The sequence below is a fragment of the Schistocerca americana genome, chromosome 5 (assembly GCF_021461395.2).
Source record: "Schistocerca americana isolate TAMUIC-IGC-003095 chromosome 5, iqSchAmer2.1, whole genome shotgun sequence".
NCBI classification, from domain to species: domain Eukaryota; kingdom Metazoa; phylum Arthropoda; class Insecta; order Orthoptera; family Acrididae; genus Schistocerca; species Schistocerca americana.
Genome location: NC_060123.1, coordinates 188,093,333 through 188,116,049, shown reverse-complemented (window position 1 = coordinate 188,116,049; position 22,717 = coordinate 188,093,333). Strand labels below are relative to the sequence as shown.

At 41.1% G+C, this 22,717-nt stretch overlaps 1 protein-coding gene across 1 annotated transcript in view; it reads right to left on the bottom strand.

The window, feature by feature from the left end:
* Window positions 1-573: 573 nt before the first annotated feature.
* LOC124616131 (S-methyl-5'-thioadenosine phosphorylase) overlaps window positions 574-22,717 on the bottom strand; it is a 39,169-nt gene continuing 17,025 nt past the window's right edge. The window contains exons 3-6 of the mRNA XM_047144402.1: window positions 1,857-2,024; window positions 1,343-1,598; window positions 1,060-1,269; window positions 574-978 (exon numbers count right to left, since the gene is read on the bottom strand). Coding sequence (XP_047000358.1) covers window positions 943-978; window positions 1,060-1,269; window positions 1,343-1,598; window positions 1,857-2,024 — 670 coding nt within the window. The 3' untranslated portion in view covers window positions 574-942. The remainder of the gene's footprint in view (window positions 979-1,059; window positions 1,270-1,342; window positions 1,599-1,856; window positions 2,025-22,717) is intronic.

The following is a 22,717-nucleotide window of genomic DNA, read 5'->3' as shown; positions in this document are numbered from 1 at the left end:
ATTTTATATATACAAGGTAGTGTGGCACAGGTGGCATTTCCTTTCATATTTTGTTTGCTTAGTCAATAATTATCATCAAAGTGTTGGAGCAAGCTTGGAAATTACAAGGGAACTGTCCATGATGTTCCTGGTTGGTGTTGATAAAAAGTGGTACATAAGTTTTCCAAAGCACAGCACTGCTCACTTTGGCAATAAATTAGAATCTGTGACTCAAAAACTATACAACAAATATTGTTGACCACTGAAATATTACATTTTTGTAATCTTATTTGAAATCAATTACACAAAATTAAACTATCACAGAAATACAACAATAAGTAAGAGCTTTTTGGACAAAAGTATAGCTTCATAAGAACTTTGCCCTTGAGCCTGAAGTCAGGCTTCTACTCATGAAGGATGCACTGGACTAGGTCTGCAAATTCACAACCTAATGCCAGGTGCATTTTGAATCCTTCGCTGCAATTCAATGGATTTCAGTCTGGTGGTCACAAAATTCATTTGCAATCTTGTTTCTGGACACAGTACCCACTGTTAATCTGTTCCAGTTTTTCGTATTAATTGGTAGTAATGCAGTTATCTTTCAACCCTTTATTTCCAACCACACAAGACTGATCAATTGAAAAATACAAGTTGGTATTAAAAAATCCACAATAATAAAAATACACATTTTGTGGGTATTATTTCCTACCTAAGAAAATCTTAGCAAGACAAATGATGATCTGACATTCTCGTTCATTCCCTTCTTGTTGGACACATTTGTCCATAACATGTTCACAATCCACATCTAAATTACAAAATGTAACAGGAATGTTTACATTGTTACAATTATTGTTATTTAAATGTAAAAAAAAAATCTTTATTTCTTCAGTGTTTAGACCAATGGCATAACGCTGAGCATAATACTTCATTTCTTCTGACTTTTAACTTTGATAATGCTTACTGTCAATGAGGTAGCATGATACTATTCTTGACAGTCTCCTAAAACAAAACAAAAAAAGTTTACACTTTACATTCACAATAGACAGAATCTAAAAAAATAAAAACCACTATGTTAATTACCCGTAATCCATCAATAGTCTTATCCCACTGATGCTGAGCAATTAGTGTTACTGAATGTGAGATTAAATTCACAACTTTCTCAATATTTTTTTTAAATGTCTTCATAACATCTTCAACACACACAGTCTCACCAGTTTCTTTCCAACAGTCATAATCTGTGATCAGGGCAATTGCAACATAACACAGACCAGCTTCCTTAGCAAGAACAACCTGTAACAATATTCACAATGTAGACACAGAATAATGAAAAATATGTTGCTCCTGTACAACAAAGAATTTTTACCTCTGGTACAGTGGTCATATTTATTGAATCTGCACCCCATGTTCGAAAAAGTTTGCTTTCTGCAAGAGAAGAAAAACGAGGACCTTCAATGCATAAGGATGTCCCAGTAGGATGACACTGAATTTTCAGATCCTGTGCAGCCTTCAAAACAACTTCCCGTGTTACAGGACAATACGCAGGATTCATGGGGAGGTGACAGATCCCAACAGCTAACTTTGATGTATCATCATAGAAGGTCTGCTTCCTTCCTTGGGTCCTGGATTTTTTATCCATTAAAAATTAAATGAATGATCATTCCACTTTTTACAATCTTATAACAACAAAAATAATCAATTATTGATAATATAATGTAAAGGGACAGATAAAAAAAATCTACTTATCAAGTGGCAGCAGTGGAACACTCACACAAAAGGATTTAACTTTTACAAGCTTTTGGAGCCAAGTGTGTGTGTTCCCCTGCCAATGCTTGAAGAGTAGACTTTTTTATTTATACAATCTTATGTAATATACTTACCTATCAATAAATGAATCTAATATAACTATGTCCCCAGGATGTAATTCCTCTTTCAAGGAGCCACTTGCTGTTGAAGCAAGTATGTGAGTACACCCAACCTCCCGAAGAGCCCAAATATTTGCTCTGTAATTTACAGCAGATGGCATAATTGTGTGTTTGCGGCCATGCCTGAAATGGAAAAAACTATGTTCAGCTCTAAAGACAGTATAAGCCTATTACATGATACACAGTTTTTTAATCTATAGGTATGAAAATGTGTGTTTGTGCGTGAGAGAGAGAGAGAGAGAGAGAGAGAGAGAGTGTGTGTCTGTGTTACATTCCGGTATAACTCTGGAATGACTGGAGCACTTTCGATCAAATTTTACATACACTTTATAATTTGTACAGTGCTAATAATTCAAGCAACTCTGCAGGCAGTTTCCTCAAGTCCATATAGACACACAGCTGATAACCATTTTAGAATTATTAACAGAAGTATCTTCAGTCTGCTTTAGACATGAGACTACATTTGCACAGCCAACATTTTTGGGTGGACAAAACAAGCTCAACGTAGAATTCATGCAAGGCACCAGTAGCTTATCAAGATTAATGTGGAACCAGGAATCCCCTACCACAGTTTGTAAAAGTTACATTAAAGATTGATATGATTCCTTTTGCTGGCTAACAGCAGACTGGAATAAGTAAGTAACTGGGCAACACCAGTTAGCCGCAGAGAGAAAAATTTTAATAGAAAATATCAGACTTTTTATGTTATGCTCATGTCTTAATTCATTTACTCCAGTCTTCTCAAATACGCACAGAAACTATCTTTAAAAACAATGCTATCAACGTTTTAAAAAAAGTTTCACAATTTGTAAGCAAGCATGGCAAAAACAATGTGTCAACAGTGAGTTAAAGGATATAGCAGGAAGACTGCTTCATTGAAGAGTATTCGCTTCTGCAGGTGGTATTGGGTGGGATCCATACGTCCTCCCAGCATGTCTTATGGATGCTTTTACGAGGACTTTGCTGATATATTTCTCCAGACTTACTTCCTCGTATTTGCAAGGTCTCATCTTGTAGCAAGAGGTTTGTGCATGTTTGGGTTCCAACACATTTCAGTAACATTGTTCAAGATGACTGGAAGATGTCCACCAAGAGAGGGATAAGGTAGAGGAGGAAAAGATCCATTGCCTTCACATTCACACGACTTCAATCTTTTGGTTTATTATCTATGGGGCCAATTAGAACAATTACATCATGCAGCAGACACACTTACAAAGCCTGCAAAACCATTTGATGCCATCCAGGTGTCTGTAAGGATGTGACGGTGGATATGTGCAAATTCACAGAGTGAAGCACAACTGTAGACTACAGTGGATTTCGCTGACAAAATCGATCACAACACAGACTAATTGAAAAATATTTTTTGGAGAAAGCTAATGCAGTATTTATCTTTATAAACTGCTAAAGGCTTCTAATAATTGTTTGAGAGCCTACAATTTACAGCTGTTTAAACATTCTAGACTAACACAAGAGCAGTTTGTGATGATGATACATCCTAGGATGACACAAAGGTTGAATCACACTTGACAGAATGGAATGCAATGCAATGCATTTCAAATGATGGCATTAACACATGCCGTCAATCAAATAGAATGAGATATCAACATTGTGCTTTCTTAAGAACACTATCTTTATAGTAATGAAATTTCGGGAATACATTTGTCTAGGTAATGTAGTTAAGTGATCAACATTGCAAGACCATAGGTTAATGTAAGTGAGTGATAAGCCATTAAAAAGGGGAAATGCTGGTATATTAATAACCAGTGTAACTCCCAATACATTGAACCTGAGTCACACTGCTACCAGTGACTGACCTACATGTTCTTTACTTAAGAAAATCTGTAAACAAAAAAAAGAAGGGACAAAAGGGGGGGGGACACATAATATGAACAAATTTTGCTTGGTTACAGCGAGGACAGTAATTTTGTAACTTCTACGTTTACAACCGACCATATTCACAAAAGTTGTTCAAAAACAGAGCAGCCTAATGGAATGATATGTAGCACAGCCCTCTACTGGTGAGGGAAGGATTGACCATCACAATCTCTGCACATGCAGTGAGGCATGTCACCTGGTGACGTCACATATTCAACATTTGTCATCCACTGTTGGGGCATTTCCCAACATTTTCAGCCCTGTGTGTGTTCTGTTATATGACTTCTCAGGGTTATGTATGTCACTTTGGTTTTTTAAACATTACTAACAAATGTATAATACATATGATACGATTACTGGATTATTCACTTTTTGGCTTCTTAGTCTTTATTATTGTTGGACTTGTTTTCAAGACATACTGCAAAGGCTCCATGAGGACTTGTATATTTTTCCTATGGGTCAGATATCTGAAAGTGAAAAATGGTTTAAGTTTTAAAATATGTAGACAATGAAAACTTTTACAGTGTGGGTAAAAAAAAAGGGGGGGGGGGTGTCAGGTATAGTAGTACTCAGTGGTTCTATATATACTTTGATGTATGTGTGTGCATATACCTTCTTTTAACAAATAAATGTCAATGTTTTGAAATGTTTTTCCTATTGCTTTACTTCTCAGCAATTTACCATGCAAACTTTTTCAAGACCATTAATTATTAATTTTTGCTTTCACCATTGATAAACCTTAAGATTGATTTTTATATCATATCCCAATTTTTTATAGCAAAGATGATGTCATAACCTCACTTTCAATGTTTGGTAATAACAAAAGGTCTGTAACTAGGGTAGACAATGATTATTACTTACAAAAGTTACTTATTTCTCACTCTCAATTATATTTTGCACAATTGTGCCATTATAAAGGATGAAAAGCGGAGGTCAATCAGAAATTTTGGAACACATTAATGTGAAGAAATACAAGCTTGTTACTATATTTGTACTAGCTATGCCCCAATGATGCTGCCAAAGAAAGTGTCCTATCACTGTGACAAAGTTTTGCTTGAAACAGCTAGCTCGAGTGTGTCATTCCGGAGTTTCATATTTTCAAACAGAATTTTATAAAAAACAACACATGTAGTATACTCTTTTCATCAGTCCACATAATTTGCAAATTTTTGCAGCAGATTTCTTGAGATGTAAAGAAGTCGAAAATGGTAGATCATTTTTCACTAACACATGGAACAGTCCTTAATTCGCAGATTTTCACTTCACGTACATTTTAAAATTGTTAACTTCTTAAAAAGTTCTTCTTATACACTTCTTTCAGAATATTTCCATCAAACTATGTTAAGTTTAACAGACTACTGAACCAACTTTCAGAGTGGAAGATATCTGAGCTGAACCCATTCGAATGGTTTCAAGCACATGAAATGGTTAAGCCCACTTTTCAGTAAAGTCTGTTAATGCCAAATAAAATAATCTTGAACTGTTCAAGGAGTCAGAATCTTTGAGCATGCCACATTCTTGCAACGCAACATACTTATCGAAGACAGAATTTTCATTGTTTGAAAGGTTTCCTCCTTCCTCATTTTCACTTTCCTTATCAACAATACTTCAGCCTCCTCCCAAACTTCATTTGTAGATGTACTTACTGCCTCAATAAGTTTTTATTCTTGATAAAAGCATTCTCATTTGGCTCTGAATAAAATAGAGCCAAAGCAGTGTTTGAGGATCCCTAAAGAATGATTTTAGGCTATAACACTTTTCTTGAGACAAAAAATAAGATTTTTGTATTAATAAATCTGTCAAAACCAAACAATGGAAGATCCAGGATGGAATAATAACAATATTACAAAATGGATAGACTGTTATTCACCACATAGCAAAGATGCCGAGACGCAGACAGGCACAACAAAAAGATTACTTAACGCATAAGCTCTCGGCCAGACGGCCTTCTTCTGAAATAGACTACACACACACACACACACACACACACACACACACACACATTCAGTCACGCAAATGGTGATCAGCTCACAAACACATGACCACTGTCTCTGGCTGCTGAGGCCAGGGCAATCTGACCTCGGCAGCCAGAGACAGTGCTCATGTTGTGTGAGCTAAGTTTATATGAATGTGTGTGTGTGTCTATTTCAGAAGAGGGCCTTCCGTCCAAAGCTTGCGTATTCAGTACTCATTTTGTTGTGCCTATTGGTGACTCATTGTTTCCTATATGTATTTTGTCCCTTTCTCCCTGCACCTCCAACATTTGTGTTGCAGTTGTCACCACAGACTGCAACAATTTCATCCCTCAGATGACATTTATTAATAACTTTCACGATAAAATTTGTCATAACATCAGCTGCTTCACCTGCTATATTCTGGAATCAATCACCCTTACTTGTCAGAAAATATCTAACAAGCGCTGGTATCAAATTTACACTTTTGCGATTAGAAGCGTCCATCATAAATGAAATGTACTTCGCATTTTTCAGTTCCTCACAAATTTAATGAAATGATCGCAGTCAATGTATCTGTCGACCCGAAGGAATAATTGTGTTTCATCACATGGAAAGCTTGCAAACCTTCCTCAGCACCAAGACTTTTTCTTCTTCATTTACAATGGCATCATTCTTACATTTCATAACAAAACAAGTCCTGCTGCGAGACGAAGTTTTGCTTGAAACAGCTATGTAGCTTGTGTTTCTTCACACTAATGTATTGAAAAAGTCAGGTTGACCTTCTTGGCCTATTGGAAGAGTGCCTTTCCACAATGTGCAAAAATAATTTTTCACTTTGCTGAAATGGAAACTCAGCTTTAAACACATCTCTAAACGTAGAAATCTGAAGCAATAGGCAATGCACAAAGAAAGTGAAATGAGTGTTCACCATGGTTGGTTGGTTTAAAAGAGGGGGGGGGGGGGGAGAGGGGGGAGGGACCAAACTATGAGGTCATCGGACCCTTGTTCCTAATAAAACAATGCCACAAGTGTGAGAACAAAACGAATGAGACATATAACACATAACGGAAAGAAAGGAAAAACCACAAGAACAAAGGAAAGGCAACGAACCCTAAAAGGAACAAAAGAGGACAAGAAAGAAACAGAGATGCTAGAAACAGAAGAGAGTAAAACAAGAAAGCAGATTACAGTGGCTGGCCAACCAGGAGAATAAAAAGGAGAAGCCAGCCACTCTGCAACACATTGAAACTTCCACCCTAAAAGCACTAGGGTGGAGGACACAGAAGGACAAAGGACATGCACTAAAATCTACATCGAAGTATGAAACCCACTCTCATGGATAAAACTTAAAACTAAAGCTACTGCTAAGGCATCGTCGCCCAACACCGAAGGTGGGGAGTTCGTTAAGTTAAAAGTCCACCGAAGAGCGGCTAAAAGTGGGCAGTCCATCAAGAGGTGGATGACTGTCATTTGGGAGTCACAGCGACACAGAGGTGGGTCCTCATGACTGAGTAGGTAACCACGCGTTAGCCATGTATGGCCAATGCAGAGCCGGCAGAGGACAACTAATTCCCTGCGAGAGGACCACATGGGAGACTTCCACACATTCATCGTCTCCTTAATTATACACAGCTTGTTGTGCATACTGTAATGCCATTCCATCTCCCAAAGCCTGAAACTCCTGCAGCGTAAGACAGAATGCAGGTCAGCTTCGGAGATGCCCATCTCCAGAAGCGGTTTCAGCGTCGCCTGTTTGGCCAGCCTGTCCGGAAGTTCATTGCCTGGGATTCCGACATGTCCAGGGGTCCACACAAACACCACTGAATGACAGGACCATTCCAGGGCATAAATGGACTCCTGGATGGACGCTACCAGAGGATGGCGAGGGTAGCACAAGTCGATAGCTTGTATGCTGCGCAATGAGTCACTACACAGCAGAAATGATGCGTCAGGGCATAAGCGGATGTCTCATGAGCACGAGATATGGCCGCCAGCTCTGCAGTGAAAAAACTGCAGCCATCTGGCAAGGTGTGCTGTTCAAAATGTCCTCCATGATCATATGCAAAGCCAATGTGACAATCAGCCATCGAGCCATCAGTGTAAACCACTTCAGAGTCCCGGAACACGTCAAGAATCGAGAGGAAGTGACAGTAGAGAGTGGCAGGAGTAATGGAGTCCTTAAGGCCACATGAATGGTCTAGACAAAGCTGTGGCCAAGGCGTACGCGAATGGACTGCAAGTAGAGGTGGTAAAGGGAAGGACTTCAGTTCAGACAGAAGGAACCACACGCGAACCACAATTGTTAGCCCTGACCTGGGTGGGAGATGGACTACCGCGGGTGGGAAAGGAGACGGTAATTCAGATGCTCGGAAGAACTACGAATGTGTGCAACATATATGGCAAGCAGTTGAGCACATTGGATCCGCAATGGAGGGACTCCAGCCTCCACTAGTACGCTGGTCACCAAACTCGTCTTATAAGTTCCTGGGGGAACCCCGCAGTGGTGCACAGTGTCGAGTAAATGCAATGCTGAAGGCACTGCTGAACCATAAGCCACACTCCCATAGCCAATTCGGGATTGGACAAGGGCTCTGTAGAGCCGCAGCGTAGAGCGATCTGCACCCCAAATGGTGTTGCTCCGGCAATGGAGGGCATTGAGGCATTGCCAGCACTTCTGTTTAACCTGACGAAGATGAGGTAGCCAAGTGAATCAAGCATCGAAAACCAGTCCTAAGAATCGATATGTCTCCACTACAGTGAGTGGATCATCATGAAGGTAAGGTTTTGGGTCCAGATGAACAGTATGATGCTGACAGAAGTGTATGACACACGACTTTGTGGCTGGAAACTGGAAGCCGTGGGCTAGGGCCCATGACTGCACCTTGTGGATGGCTCCCTGTAGGTGACGCTCAGCAACACCAGTACTGGAGCAGCAGTACAAAATGCAGAAGTCGTCTGCATACAGAGAAGGTGAGATGGAGGGCCCGACAGCTGCTGCTAAACCGTTAATGGCCACTAAAAATAGAGAAACACTCAATACAGAGCCCTGCGGGACTCCATTCTGCTGGATATGGATGGAACTAAAGGAGGCACCAACATGGAAACGAAAAGTATGGAGCGACAAGAATTTTTGGATAAAACTTGAGAGTGGGCCCCGGAGACCCCATTCATGCAATGTGGCAAGGATATTATGTTGCCAAGTCGTGTCGTACGCTTTATGTAAGTAAAAAAAGACAGCAACCAGGTGTTGCCATCTGGAAAAGGCTGTTCGGATGACAGACTCGAGGGACACAAGATTATCACTGGTAGAGCGACCCTGGCAGAAGCCGCCCTGACATGGAGCCAGTAGGCTACGTGACTCCAGGACCCAACCCAATCGCCGACGTACCATATGTTCCAGCAGCTTACAAAGAACCTTGGTGAGGCTGATAGCTATCCACATCAAATGGGTTTTTACCGGGTTTGAGCACCAGAATGATGATGCTCTCATGCCATTGCACCAGATCTGGTCGAAGATAAGATGACGAGGAGATGTCGCTTGTAGTCAGATGAGAGATGTTTAATCATCTGGCTGTGGATCTGATCAGACCAAGGAGCTGTGTCGGGGCAATGTGCAAGGGTACTGAGGAGCTTCCACTCTGTAAATGGGGCGTTATAGGATTCACTGTGGCATGTAGTGAATGAGAGGACGTTCCCTTCCAGCTGCCATTTGAGAGTGCGAAAAGCTGGGGGGTAATTCTACGATGCAGAGGCTCAAGCAAAGTGCTCAGCAATCGCGTTTGTGTCTGTAGATAACACGCCATTTATGGTAACACCAGGGACACCTGTTGGGGGTCTGGTACCCGAAAAGACGTTTGATTTTGGCCCAGACTTGGGAAGGTGACGTATGGCACCCAATGGTCAAGATTTATCTCTCCCAACACTCCTACTTCCGTCGTTTGATAAGTTGGCGAACACGGGCACGGAGCCGTTTAAAGGCTATGAGGTGCTCCAGGAAAGGGTGCCGCTTATGCCGCTACAGAGCTCATCAACATTCCTTAACTGCTTCAGCGACTTCCGGTGACCATCAAAGGACTGCCTTACACCTCGGACACCCTAAAGGGCGAGGGATGGCGTTTTCTGCCGCAGAAACAATTGTTGTTGTCACCTGCTCAACCATCACATCAATGTTACCACGTGGGGGAGATTCAATGGTGACAGCAGAGGTGAAAGTTTCCCAGTCTGTCTCGTTTGAAGCCCATATGGGTAGGCATCCGTGGGCCTGACGCCGGGGCAGTGACAGGAAGATGGGGAAGTTGTCACTACCACACAGGTCGTCATGTGCTCTCCAGTGGATAGATGGGAGAAGTCCTGGGCGGCAAATTCAATGGCCGAATATGTGCCATGAGCCACACTGAAATGCGTGGCGGCCCCAGTATTAAAGAGACAGAGGTCGAACTGAGATAGTAAAGTTTCGACATCTCTGCCTTGGCCAGTAAGCACAGTGCCACCCCACAAGGGGTTATGGGAGTTACAATCTTCCAAAAGTAGGAAAGGTTTATGGAGTTGACCAATCAGTGCAACTGATTCAGGGGTACTGCACCATCTGGAGGAAGATATACACTGCAGACAGTTATTTCCTGTGTCGTCCTTATTCTGACAGCCACAGCTTCAAGAGGGGTTTGAAGAGGCACAGGTTCACTACAGAGTCAGTTTAGGACATAAACTCAAACTCCACCTGACACTCGATTACAGTCGATACAGTTCCTGTAATATCCCTTATAGCCGCGGAGGGCAGGGGTCCACATTGCCGGGAACCAGGTTTCCTCGAGGGCAATGCAGATAGCAGGTGTAAAGCTGAACAGTTGCCATACCTCAGCCAGGCGGTGGCAAAAACCGCCGCAATTCCACTGGAGGATAACATCATTGTGAGACTGGGAAGGCATGGAACATTCAATGAGGTAGTTTATGACTCAGAGGCACCTGTTGCCACCAGCTGTGTGGCTGGATTGAAGAGTTTTTAGCAAACAGAACACAGCATGTTGTTATCAATGGAGAGACGTCTACAGACGTTAAAGTAACCTCTGGCGTGCCACAGGGGAGTGTTATGGGACCATTGCTTTTCACAATATATATAAATGACTTAGTAGATAGTGTCGGAAGTTCCATGCGGCTTTTCGCGGATGATGCTGTAGTATACAGAGAAGTTGCTGCATTAGAAAATTGTAGCGAAATACAGGAAGATCTGCAGCGGATAGGCACTTGGTGCAGGGAGTGGCAACTGACCCTTAACATAGACAAATGTAATGTATTGCGAATACATAGAAAGAAGGATCCTTTATTGTATGATTATATGATAGCGGAACAAACACTGGTAGCAGTTACTTCTGTAAAATATCTGGGAGTATGCGTACGGAACGATTTGAAGTGGAATGATCATATAAAACTAATTGTTGGTAAGGCGGGTACCAGGTTGAGATTCATTGGGAGAGTGCTTAGAAAATGTAGTCCATCAACAAAGGAGGTGGCTTACAAAACACTCGTTCGACCTATACTTGAGTATTGCTCATCAGTGTGGGATCCGTACCAGGTCGGGTTGACGGAGGAGATAGAGAAGATCCAAAGAAGAGCGGCGCGTTTCGTCACTGGGTTATTTGGTAACCGTGATACCGTTACGGAGATGTTTAATAAACTCAAGTGGCAGACTCTGCAAGAGAGGCGCTCTGCATCGCGGTGTAGCTTGCTCGCCAGGTTTCGAGAGGGTGCGTTTCTGGATGAGGTATCGAATATATTGCTTCCCCCTACTTATACCTCCCGAGGAGATCACGAATGTAAAATTAGAGAGATTAGAGCGCGCACGGAGGCTTTCAGACAGTCGTTCTTCCCGCGAACCATACGCGACTGGAACAGGAAAGGGAGGTAATGACAGTGGCACGTAAAGTGCCCTCCGCCACACACCGTTGGGTGGCTTGCGGAGTATCAATGTAGATGTAGATGTAGATGAACTTATTGCCTGAGCAATCTATATCCATTGTGCCCGAGGGTCTGGCGAGATCTAGGTTCTCAGCAGATGCCAACATCTCCACTCCATCCTCAGACACAGAGCTTGTAGGTAGCGGTGGTGTGGGTGCCACCACAATTTCCTCGGTCTTAGGGGGTTTTCTTTTTAGATGTTTCTTGCTGCTCCTTGAGTTTCCCTGGCTGGGAGGACTTCACTGGCTCAGTCTCCGGGACTGATGATGAGCATGAAGCCCTACAACCAGCTGCTTTTGGGCTCTTCAGCCACTGGTGGGTATGATTTTTCCCACTAGCAGAAACCTGGGAAGGGAGTGACCCAAGGGACCCCTTCCTAATGAGAGAAGCCAAAGAAGACTTGCACTTCTCTGGTTTAGAAGTGGGGACCTATGTCCCCAATGGTTAGGGGGGTATTGCTCCCAAAGTAGGTAGTGCAGGTGCAACAGGGAGAGAAATGACCCCCCACCCCACACCATCAAGGGGGCAGGTGTAGTCTTCTGGCTCTGAGAGGTGACTGGGGTTGGTGGAGCTGATGGTGCCACAACTGTTATAGCGGAGGCATAAGACGATGTCATACGCACAGGATTCAAATTTTCTCTTAGCCTCAGTGTAAGTCAGTCGGTCCAGGGTCTTCTAGTCCGTGATTTTCCTTCCTTTCTGGAGAATCCTGCAGTCTGGTAAGCAAGGCGAATGGTGCTCTCCGCAGTTGACACAGATGGGAGGCGGGGCACATGGAGTATTGGAATGTGATGGGCGCCCGCAATCTCGACATGTGACGCTGGAAATACAGCGGGAAGACATATAGCTGAACTTCCAGCACTTAAAGCACTGCATCTGCAGAGGGATACAGGGCATTACATCACAGTGGTAGACCACCACCTTGACCTTCTTGGGCAATGTATCACCCTCGAAAGCCAAGATGAAGGCACAGGTGGCAACCTAATTATCCTTCGGACCCCGGTGGACACGCCACACGAAATGTACACATTGCTGCTCTAAATTGGTGTGCAGCTCATCATCAGACTTGAAAAGAAGGTCCCTGTGAAATATGATACCCTGAACCGTATTTAAGCTCTTATGGGGCGTGATGGTTACAGAAACATCCCCCAGCTTGTCATAAGCGAGTAACGCCTGTGACTGGGCAGAGGATGCTGTTTTGACCAAGGGTGAACCAGATCTGATTTTGGACAAGCCTTCCACCTCCCCAAACTTGTCCTCTAAATGCTCAACATAAGACTGAGGCTTCATTGTCATGAAAGATTCCCCATCAGCTCTCGAACATACAAGGTACCAGGGCGAATAAGATCTGCTGCAATTCTCAGCCTGACGCTTCTATGGTGGGGCCAGGGAGGGGAACGATTTGGGGTTGTACTTCTGTGCACTGAAATTAGCTCATGAACGCTTAGAGACTGCTGGTATTTCACAACCAACAAGAGATGATGGACTATGCTTTATCGCGTGTCATCCGCCTGATGCCATCCACTCCAACCGGGGCCCTTCCCCACGGGTGCCAACCAGCCGTACCAAAGGCCACATGGCAGGATGACCATTGCCAGGAGTCCCGATGCCCCGGGGTGATGGACATCTACCCTTCGGCATATGTGGGGAGTTAACGGTGCAGGCATCAGCAGAGTGATTCCTGTGTGGTCAGGGGGCTACAACCAACAGGGTACATGGCGGCCCCGCCACAACAGACTGGATACCATGCTGGATATCAGGTGCAAAGAAGTTGAAGGTCATCGTTTACACAGAAAGTGACACTGCAAAGTGACACTGCAAAGTGCTTCGTGGAAAACGCACCCAGGAAGGTGTCCTCGCCCAAGAGATGGAGAATTGGCGGGACTGCAATGCGACGACAAGAAAGTGGGCTAAAGATCTCAATGCACGATGGACACAATGCACCATGTAAGGCGACCTTCCCCAATTGGCTCGCTCTTTGAGAAAATTTTGAAGAATGGAGGTCAAACCCTACATGGGACCATCACACAAAGTCAAAACATGTGAGACTCCTTTTAGTCGTCTCTTACAACAGGCAGGAATACCTCGAGCCGATTCTAATCCCTGGACCCACAGGGGGAGAACCGTATGGTGATATCTACACACAATCATGTTCACCATGACACAGCATTACATAGTCCAACCAAAGAATTTAAAAAATCATGTCTCACTCTCTTTGGTTTAATCAAAGTGTTGAATCCTGCTTAGTCATCAATTATGGGGAGTCTAGGAAACTTGCTTTCTCGAATAACTAGACAAACAATTCAAATAAGTCGTATTAATGAGTTTTATTATGAAATGAACAATGACAGTTCTCAAGCTTGACACCAACACAGAAGTGTCACAAGCAAAAGGTGACATGCAAATAAGAAATCACTTCAGTATATACAATTCCTAAGTCACTGGTCTTGAAGTGCCTAATCTGGCTGCTGCTGTAGAACTGGCTGCGACCAGTCGGGAGCGGTGTTTATGTTCTCTTCACATTGAGGTCACTGCCGTTGTGTTGTCATACTGAAGAGGCGTCAGTCAGTGTGCAATTGGCTGACGTCTTCTTTGGACCCCTCTCTGCTCTCTCGTTTCGGACTGGGGTGCCGGTGCTTGACTGTATGCCGTAACCCAAAGAGTGTATTTACTCTATACTTTGGGAATGACCACATTTGTACTCCATTTCAAAATATATGGGGCAGTTGATGAGAACTAGGATGATATATGTCCCATTCGTACTCAGTCAAGACAACAGGACACTTTTAAGCTATGTAAGGGAAGATCCCATAAAATACGGGGCATCTGGTCACCCTACATCAATATAACACCACCATTAAATGCACTAAACTAATAACAGAACTGAAATACGTATGGAATAATGTTGCCAATGTCCCACATTTACTATTAGTTATGTGCTTTAACCACATTAATTGGACCTTTTGCAACAGGCAAGACAAAGATTCTAATACCTCTGTCACAAGAGGAGGATGCTGGTCAGACAGGGATCAGAACACGAACTAAATGTTCATGTAGGTGAAGATGGCAGCTATCTCTCAACAAAGCTGCTCATACTGGCAGGCCTCTGTACAAAATACACCATCCTTAGAAACTTGACAAGATTAATTTATGTACTTCCACTTAAAATAAAGTCAGTATTAAGAATAGTCAGTCATCATATGGCTGCATGCTTGAGGTCTTGTGATTAGTGTTCATTCTGCAATAATTTTATTGTTTCTGTTTCCAAATCCATTACGGTACTTGAGTGAAAAATGAGGCAGAAGACCGCTGAATTTAAGTTTGGTGCTGTATTATGCGTGAAAAATTAAAATATGAAAAACCAGTATTGCAGAATGTTAGTAAGTTTCTCCCTAAATTTATAGAAAATTGATACCAGAGTGGCAAGATGACCTTCATAAAATGACCATGATGCAAGGACAATTGATTTTATGAATGTTTTTATGATGAACATCACTCTAAAGATCATAAATAATAACAAATTATGAAAATTTATGTCCTTGCTGCATACTAAGCATGAAATCAATTGTTTTTATCCCTCTATCATCTGTATTACAACCAATCTAATGTAGGCGGTCATCACCAGTTATCAAAAGAGAAAGTAGAACAAGAATAAAGAAAAATAAGCTTCACTTTGGACAAGGACCAAACCAAGCGATTGAACCAACACCCCTCACCTGCCTTACACACAATACGACTGTGCTGTTTCGCAGACCAAGGTAATTTTAGTTAGTACATTCATCTCGATGCTTCCTGAGGAGATTATCTTTTGAAAAAAGATAAACAGTTTTAGGATGAAATATCTGGCACTTTACACCACATTACCATTAAGTTTTATCCCCATCTCCGACCCAACGTCCTCCCCTTGTGTCTCTTTGGTAGGTTTTGAACTCGAGTTGTGTGTGCTATAAGCTGTGAAATTCTCAAAAAGCTGGTATTTTCTTGTGTTTTTCATAATATCATAGACATTGCTGCCTAATAGCACATTATCCATATAGTCAAAGGCATATTTATCATACACACTTGACTGGGTTTTTCTTTGGTGGTAAATACTACAGTTCCACTTATCTCAAGCATTGTGTCCCTCTTGCCATAATTTGCACATTACTGACTAACTCAGCTTTAATCTTTTATCATTCATCTGCTGTCACTACATTTTCCTTCTCATCAACAATAAATTTCATTTTTTTAAAACAAGCTTGCACTGTTAGGTAACAACTCCAGCACAGCTTTGCCTACGCACAGGACCATGTTTGTTCCCATTACTGTCTGGTTGTTTCTACAGTTTGCTTTGGTGGCTAATGTCCTTAACTTCAGTTTACCTATATGAGAAAATGTGTGTGTGTGTGTGTGTGTGTGTGTGTGTGTGTGTGTGTGTGTGTGTGTGTGTAAAGTTAAGAAGTGTGTGTAAAGTTAAGAAGTTTTGAAAAAACAGTTGTCAGGGGAGGGTACAGAGTTGGCAGGGGGAATCTAGGTGTTCAGACGGTTGGATTTTTTGGTGTAGAAGCTATTTGGCGAGTCAGGGAAGAGTGATGGGGACAAAAGGGTTGAGTGACATTATTCTGATGATCGTCTGTTGGGATGTTGTTCTACTACGAGGGTCATACAGAAAGTAATTAATTTTTTTCCCCTCTAAGCAGGATGGTTTTATTCATGATTGGAATACACTATACTGCTTCCCAGTTATTTGGCTATAAAACTATTTTTCAACACTATCTCCTTTCATTCCTGTGGCTTTACACCACCTTAATGTGAAAGCTTTGTTTTGCCATGGTACCACATTATTGGTCTGAGTCTCAGTCAAGTTCTTACTGCATCAGTAACTTCACTGTCATTGCTGTAGTACTTCCTGCACAGCACATCTTTCAGGAGGTCAAAGGTGCAAGATTTGGGCAGTAGTGCAGATGAGGAAGAAAAGTCTACTGAAGTTTTATGATATCCCCCCATGTGTGTACAACTTGTGCTTGCTCTTGCGTTACTGTGGAGAAGTGGGTGGTGGTGGGTAGTGTTTAACATCCCATCGACAACGAGGTCATTAGAGACGGAGCGCAAGCTCGGGTTAGGGAAGGATTGGGAAGGAAATCGGCCGTGCCCTTTCAAAGAAACCATCCCGGCATTTGCCTGAAACGATTTAGGGAAATCACGGAAAACCTAAATCAGGATGGCCGGAGATGGGATTGAACCATCTTCCTCCCGAATGCGAGTCCAGTGTGCTAACCACTGCGCCACCTCGCTTGGTGGAGAAGTGGGTTCGCAGTTTTGTGGCCACAGACATGCTGTAATAATTTCTTTAATTTCCTAGGAGTTTCACAGTACATCTACATCGATACTCTGCAAATTACATTTGAGTGCGTGGCAGAGCGTTCATCGAACCACCTTTACAATTCTCTATTATTCCAACCTCATATAGTGTGCAGAAAGAACAAACACCTATATCTTTCTGTATGAGCTATGATTTCCCTTATTTTACCGCGGTGATCGTTTCTCCCTATGTAGTTCGGTGTCAACAAAGTATTTTTGCATTCGGAGGAGAAAGTTGGTGATTGGAATTTCGTGAGAAGATTCCGTCGCAACGAGAAACGCCTTTGATGTCCAGTCCAAATCGTGTATCATTTCACTGACACTCTCTCCCGTATTTCACGATAATACAAAATGTGATGCCCTTCTTTGAACTTTTTCGATGTACTCTGTCAATCCTATCTAGTAAGGATCCCACACCACACGGCAGTATTCTAAAAGAGGACGGACAAGCATAGTGTAGGCAGTCTCCTTAGTAGACTTCGGAGTTAATTGTTTCACCATTAGGGAGGACACAGAAAAGAATAACCCTTCAGAGATCTACACCACTGTAGCCATGACTTTACCAACTGAGAGTAATGTTTTGAACTACTACTACTACTTCGGAGGAGATGATGTATGGAGCCACACCATAGATTGCCAATTTGTTCCGGCTCAAGATGGTGCAACCATGTTTTATCACCTGTGATGATGTCTGACAAGAGATCATCAGCAATTGGGCATTTGCATTCCTTCTTTCTTCTTTATGCTCTTCAGTTAGGCTTCGAAAAACCCAGCCGGCACAAGCCTTGGAATACACTAACTGATGGAGAAATGTGTCAGCACTGAGTTATTTAATTGTTATTTGCCTAGCACCTCAAATAAGTGTGTCCACAAGTTGCAACATTGCAGGTGTCACCATTGTGTATGACCAGACGGCTTGGGATTGGACGGATTTCCTTCTTGTACTGTTGTCAGCTGCTTCTCCCTGTGACTTACTGCACTTTTATCCCTTCTCAATGTTTGTAAACATTTTGTAAATGACTGAATATTTGTGATGGTCTGGTTTCTGCCACAAGAAATTCAGTAATTGCTCTTTACATGGAACGCCCCACAGTTGCCAATGCCATTTTGAAGACTGGTTGATATAGAATGCCATGACCTACTTGGGGTTATTGGAAAAATGAGTCAACACAGGAATTTTTAAGGCTGTTTCAAACAAAATTATAAATTATTTTTAAACAAAAATTGGTCAAGAAAGAAAATGTGTTGCATTATCCATCGCATTTTCTCTGTTAATTTAATCAGAGAGTTGTCTCTCATGTTCATTAGTTATTTTTCTTTTCTACTCAATTTTCTAGTAAGGGTTGGTATTTCTTATTCTTTATTATGATTAGTTTTTGTTTTCTTCCCATAGATTAGCTTGATTATGTTCTACAAGATGCTCTGCAAATGTAGAGTGATTGGCCCCAATTTGCAGACTCTTATCTGCTCTTTATATTGGATATCAAATGTTCTCCCCTCAAATCACACACCACATTGAGACATGCCAACTGGGAGCATCTCCATCATTTTTGTTCAAACTCCATGAGATTATTAAGTATGAAATGAAATGATCGTATGGCATTGTTGGCCGGGAGACCCCATGCGGGGAAGTTCGGCCGCTTGCGAGTCAATGATGATGTTAAGTATAATTACATATGATAGACAGCGATATTTTGCCAAGTTGGTGCTGGTGAACTGAGGTTATCGATGTAATCGGCTCTCCCACTTGGTAAGCTGTGGACAGCTGTATAATCCTCTCACTAGTCGCCACCCATAGCAAACTAGCCTTTTGGCTGAAATCTTTGTGGGAAGGTATTCACTGAACGTGCCCTTGTGATCGGCACAGTACAGATAGGGAGAGTAGGGATAAACGGTTGATTTTTCATTTTTTGAATGGTAGCATGGAGAGGCATTCTTGCCACTGCCACCGAGCTGACCAGGCCTACCTTCCAGAGATTGCTGCTGCAGCAGGTAGTATTGCTACACTGCTCCACAAACTGCTGCTTTTGTTTGTGCATACTTTGCAGTTCAGTTGCCATGGTATTTCACAACCACAACGGTTAATTTATCGCATTTAATTCACAGTTATATTGTAGATTTGTAGACATGAGATACTCTGTCCTATGGACAAACGAAACCATTTCTCACTTTGTAGTGAGCCAAACCAGTGATCTACATGCACCACTCACTTTATTATACATTAAAAGTTTTGCTTTTCATATATGGTTTTCCAAATTAATTAAATTTGTGGCAGCTGGAACATACACCTCAGCAATTTAAATTTGTTACCTCGAGTACCTCATAATTAATTTCCTTGATCTTTAGCAATGGTAACTTGCTTGAGAGTGCTTACAATTATAGAGAAGATCCTAGAATGACAGAGTATTTTTAATGAAATAGAATAATTAATATGCTCATAAAATGAAGGGATGGAATAAAAGTTTCACATTAATTGTATTAATACAACTTCGGGCCCATAATTAATATCCTATTACAATATGAGCATGAGAATCCATGAGTGCCTACCTAGGAAGAAAATTGTGCTCAGATTAGTGGAACAAAGGCCTTATCAAAGCTAATGACATTATGATACAAGTTGATTCATGATAACAATTCATTAAATCCATATTGCATTATCTGGTGGCATAGCTTTAGATGGGATGTATACAGTAACACTGTGAGAGTAATTCAGTATAGATGTAATGTATGTAATCAGATTTTAGTTCACATATTAAAACATGCTGTACAGGTGTTTCAATTAAAAGAATGGCCACATACACATAATAACTGAATTGGACTTGCATATATGAGGAAGTCAAGGTTATACATCCGCAACTGCCTAAGCCATATCTATATGTATAATGGAATTTTGGATGCTGGCAGTGCCCATTGTAAACCATAGGTGGTTACACAAGTCACAATCTCTGGAAAAAGCCTTTGTGCATTTCCTCAAAGACAGAATATTTCTCAACTTTAAGTTGGTGTATTCTAACATTCAAATAATTATCATCTATTGTGCACTTGGCACAAGTTTTACACATGGTATATGTGATAACTTAAAAACGAGATTAAACTCCATATTGAGAACTTTAGCAAACATTGCATATTTTATGGATTAAATTCCTGAATCTTGGTATTCTCTCTCCTACAGGCGGTGTATTTCGACCAGTTTTCACACTTTTAATGTATACATTATTTGTATTGTCTTTCTGCGTATAATGACTTCTGTATTTCAGAAACTTATTAATGTAGTATCTAACAACATCCAGTGAGGCTTCACTAATTTTATGCTCAACATTGCCACGGTTTCCACATCTTGTTTATAAGCGGCTTGTCAAGATGTCTTGTATTAATTTCTTTGATAACTTCATCACTACCTACATCTTCACGAACATTACGCATTTTCAGGTCTTCTCTAAATGTAGATACTCTTTTCCACAAAGCAGCAAATAGGTCACAAATAGCTTTCAAATGTACTCTAAGCAATGAACCAGTTGCCACTGTCATATGATAAGCAAATGAGTCTACCTTCTGCTCACTCCCGCGTAATTACATTTTTTAGCATTGCCCCAACTGCAATCCTTCCACTCAATAACACTACTGAGGTATTTACTTCAAATGTTGTACTCTTGCAGCTTGTAAAACCCACAAAATAATAAGTTTTTAGAATCTTCGTCAAACACTGAATAGCTACACCAACTAGGTTAGAATAGTTTGATTTGTTTTTACAATTAACATCCAGGTCCTTTTTGCTTAGCTGTTACTTTTTTCCTGGTTTTATCATTCACATATTTAGGTCCACTGTTTCTTTTCATCTTTACATTTTCTCTCTTCTATGTCTCTGGGTTAGGGATACATTTTTACAACCACTTTCGACGTCCTCTGATACAGAAGTTCCATGTTTCTCTGAAATAGTACATAGCACGTATACCAGAAATACCACTTCCATTGCCAAGAGGCATAACACATACATTATAAAGTGAGGCACAATATCAATTCAGGTGCAGTGTGCATAAAAGAAGATATATAAGAGCAAAAATTAAACAACAAACAAACCCTTCTCATATGATAAAATTTACGCAACCATCTGTAACATTCCATGTTGGGAACTCTGCTACACACATAGCAGAAAACAATAATAAGGGGTGTAGCTCCTCTTCTCAGTCAAAATGCTGATAATGACATATTTCTCAACTTTGAGAATCTACTGCATAAAATGTGTGAGCTATGCCACGCCATTCTAGTTCACAACAGACAACAGGAGTATACTAGGAATGGTAAAAACTCAGCTTTACACATTTTGTGGAATTGTTTCATCTCTCAGAGACACTTCAATTGTACCTCAAAGCAAGAGATCAAATTGATTAGCCCAGAAGCAAAAGCTGCTAACTGCATGATAAGCGAAACTGAGATAATAGCGAAAAACTCGTCCCGTCCAAAGTTAAAGACTTCATTTCTTTTTAAAAAAAAGTAAAAAATAATTAATTATTGTTATTAATAGCTTAAATCTGTGATTATGTTTTATATGGTAAAATCTTCAATATTAGCTTAGCAGTTTTTGCATCCAATTTATGCAGTTAGCAGGTTTTTCAAAACTATAAGTCCAATTACAAAACAAATACTTGGTTGCAAAAGCTGCTATTTGGTGATACGTTAGGAATGAAATTTAATTATTGTGAATATAAAAAGAAAACATTTTATTTCAAAGAGAAGTCTGGAAATTCTACAAAATTGGCATACAAAAATATGAAAGTGACATCATTTTACCAGGAAAAACTGATTTTTTTAATGTCAAAAAGAGAACAAACTTACGTTTTCTTTAAGAAAATACAAGACTGTGCTTTTGACATCACAAAATATTGTAGAAAATTAAATAAGCTCCAAAGTGCAAAAGAAGACAAAATGTTAGAAGATGAATAAATTGGTGGAAAATTGCATCTTAGTTAAAACAGCGACAATATATTCCAGAAAATTAAATTGGCTGAAAATTGCTTATACGTGGCACTGACTTGAAAACAGTTCATGAACTCAAAATCGCTTCTGGCTTCTTCCTTGTTCAGAGGGTTGGCAGCAGCAGAAGCAGCTCTAGGAGTGTCTTCCTGCTCTTGAAACACCTCGATGTAGGACTTTAGTTTGTCAATGGTCGCCCAGTCTTCACCCAAGTGGAACTCCAAAAGCTTTTTGACATCTCTGAGTTTAGCTTACAGAAGCTCTACACCTGCTGTGGTTGATGTTGGGTCATTAGCTTTGCTGGACGCTCTTCCCCTCTTCAGCTTCAAAATTCTAGAAGGGCCCTCCACAAACTAAAGTTTCTTGTTTTTGCTTTTCATGAACATGACCCTTTTTTTCCATTTTAAATATGTAAATGTGTTACCAGTAAATGCCAGTTACCAGTCACCAAGCCTTCCGCGTATTCTTTCCAGTCTTTAATGGGACATTCATTTTGTCCTAGACGTACCACTGTTGCAAATTTCTCAATGTATATGGATGGGATTCCAATGACACTCAATTTGCAAAGTTGTCTTTCAATGTTACCAAAAACCCTGTCAGGCAGGACACATGAGTGGCCCACTATTGGGAACCACAGTTCTATTTCTTCTGGACTGTCAGGAGCTTCGTGGAGAAACCAGTGAACTAGCAAGCTGATTGTAGCTTTGTTTTTATTCTGAAACC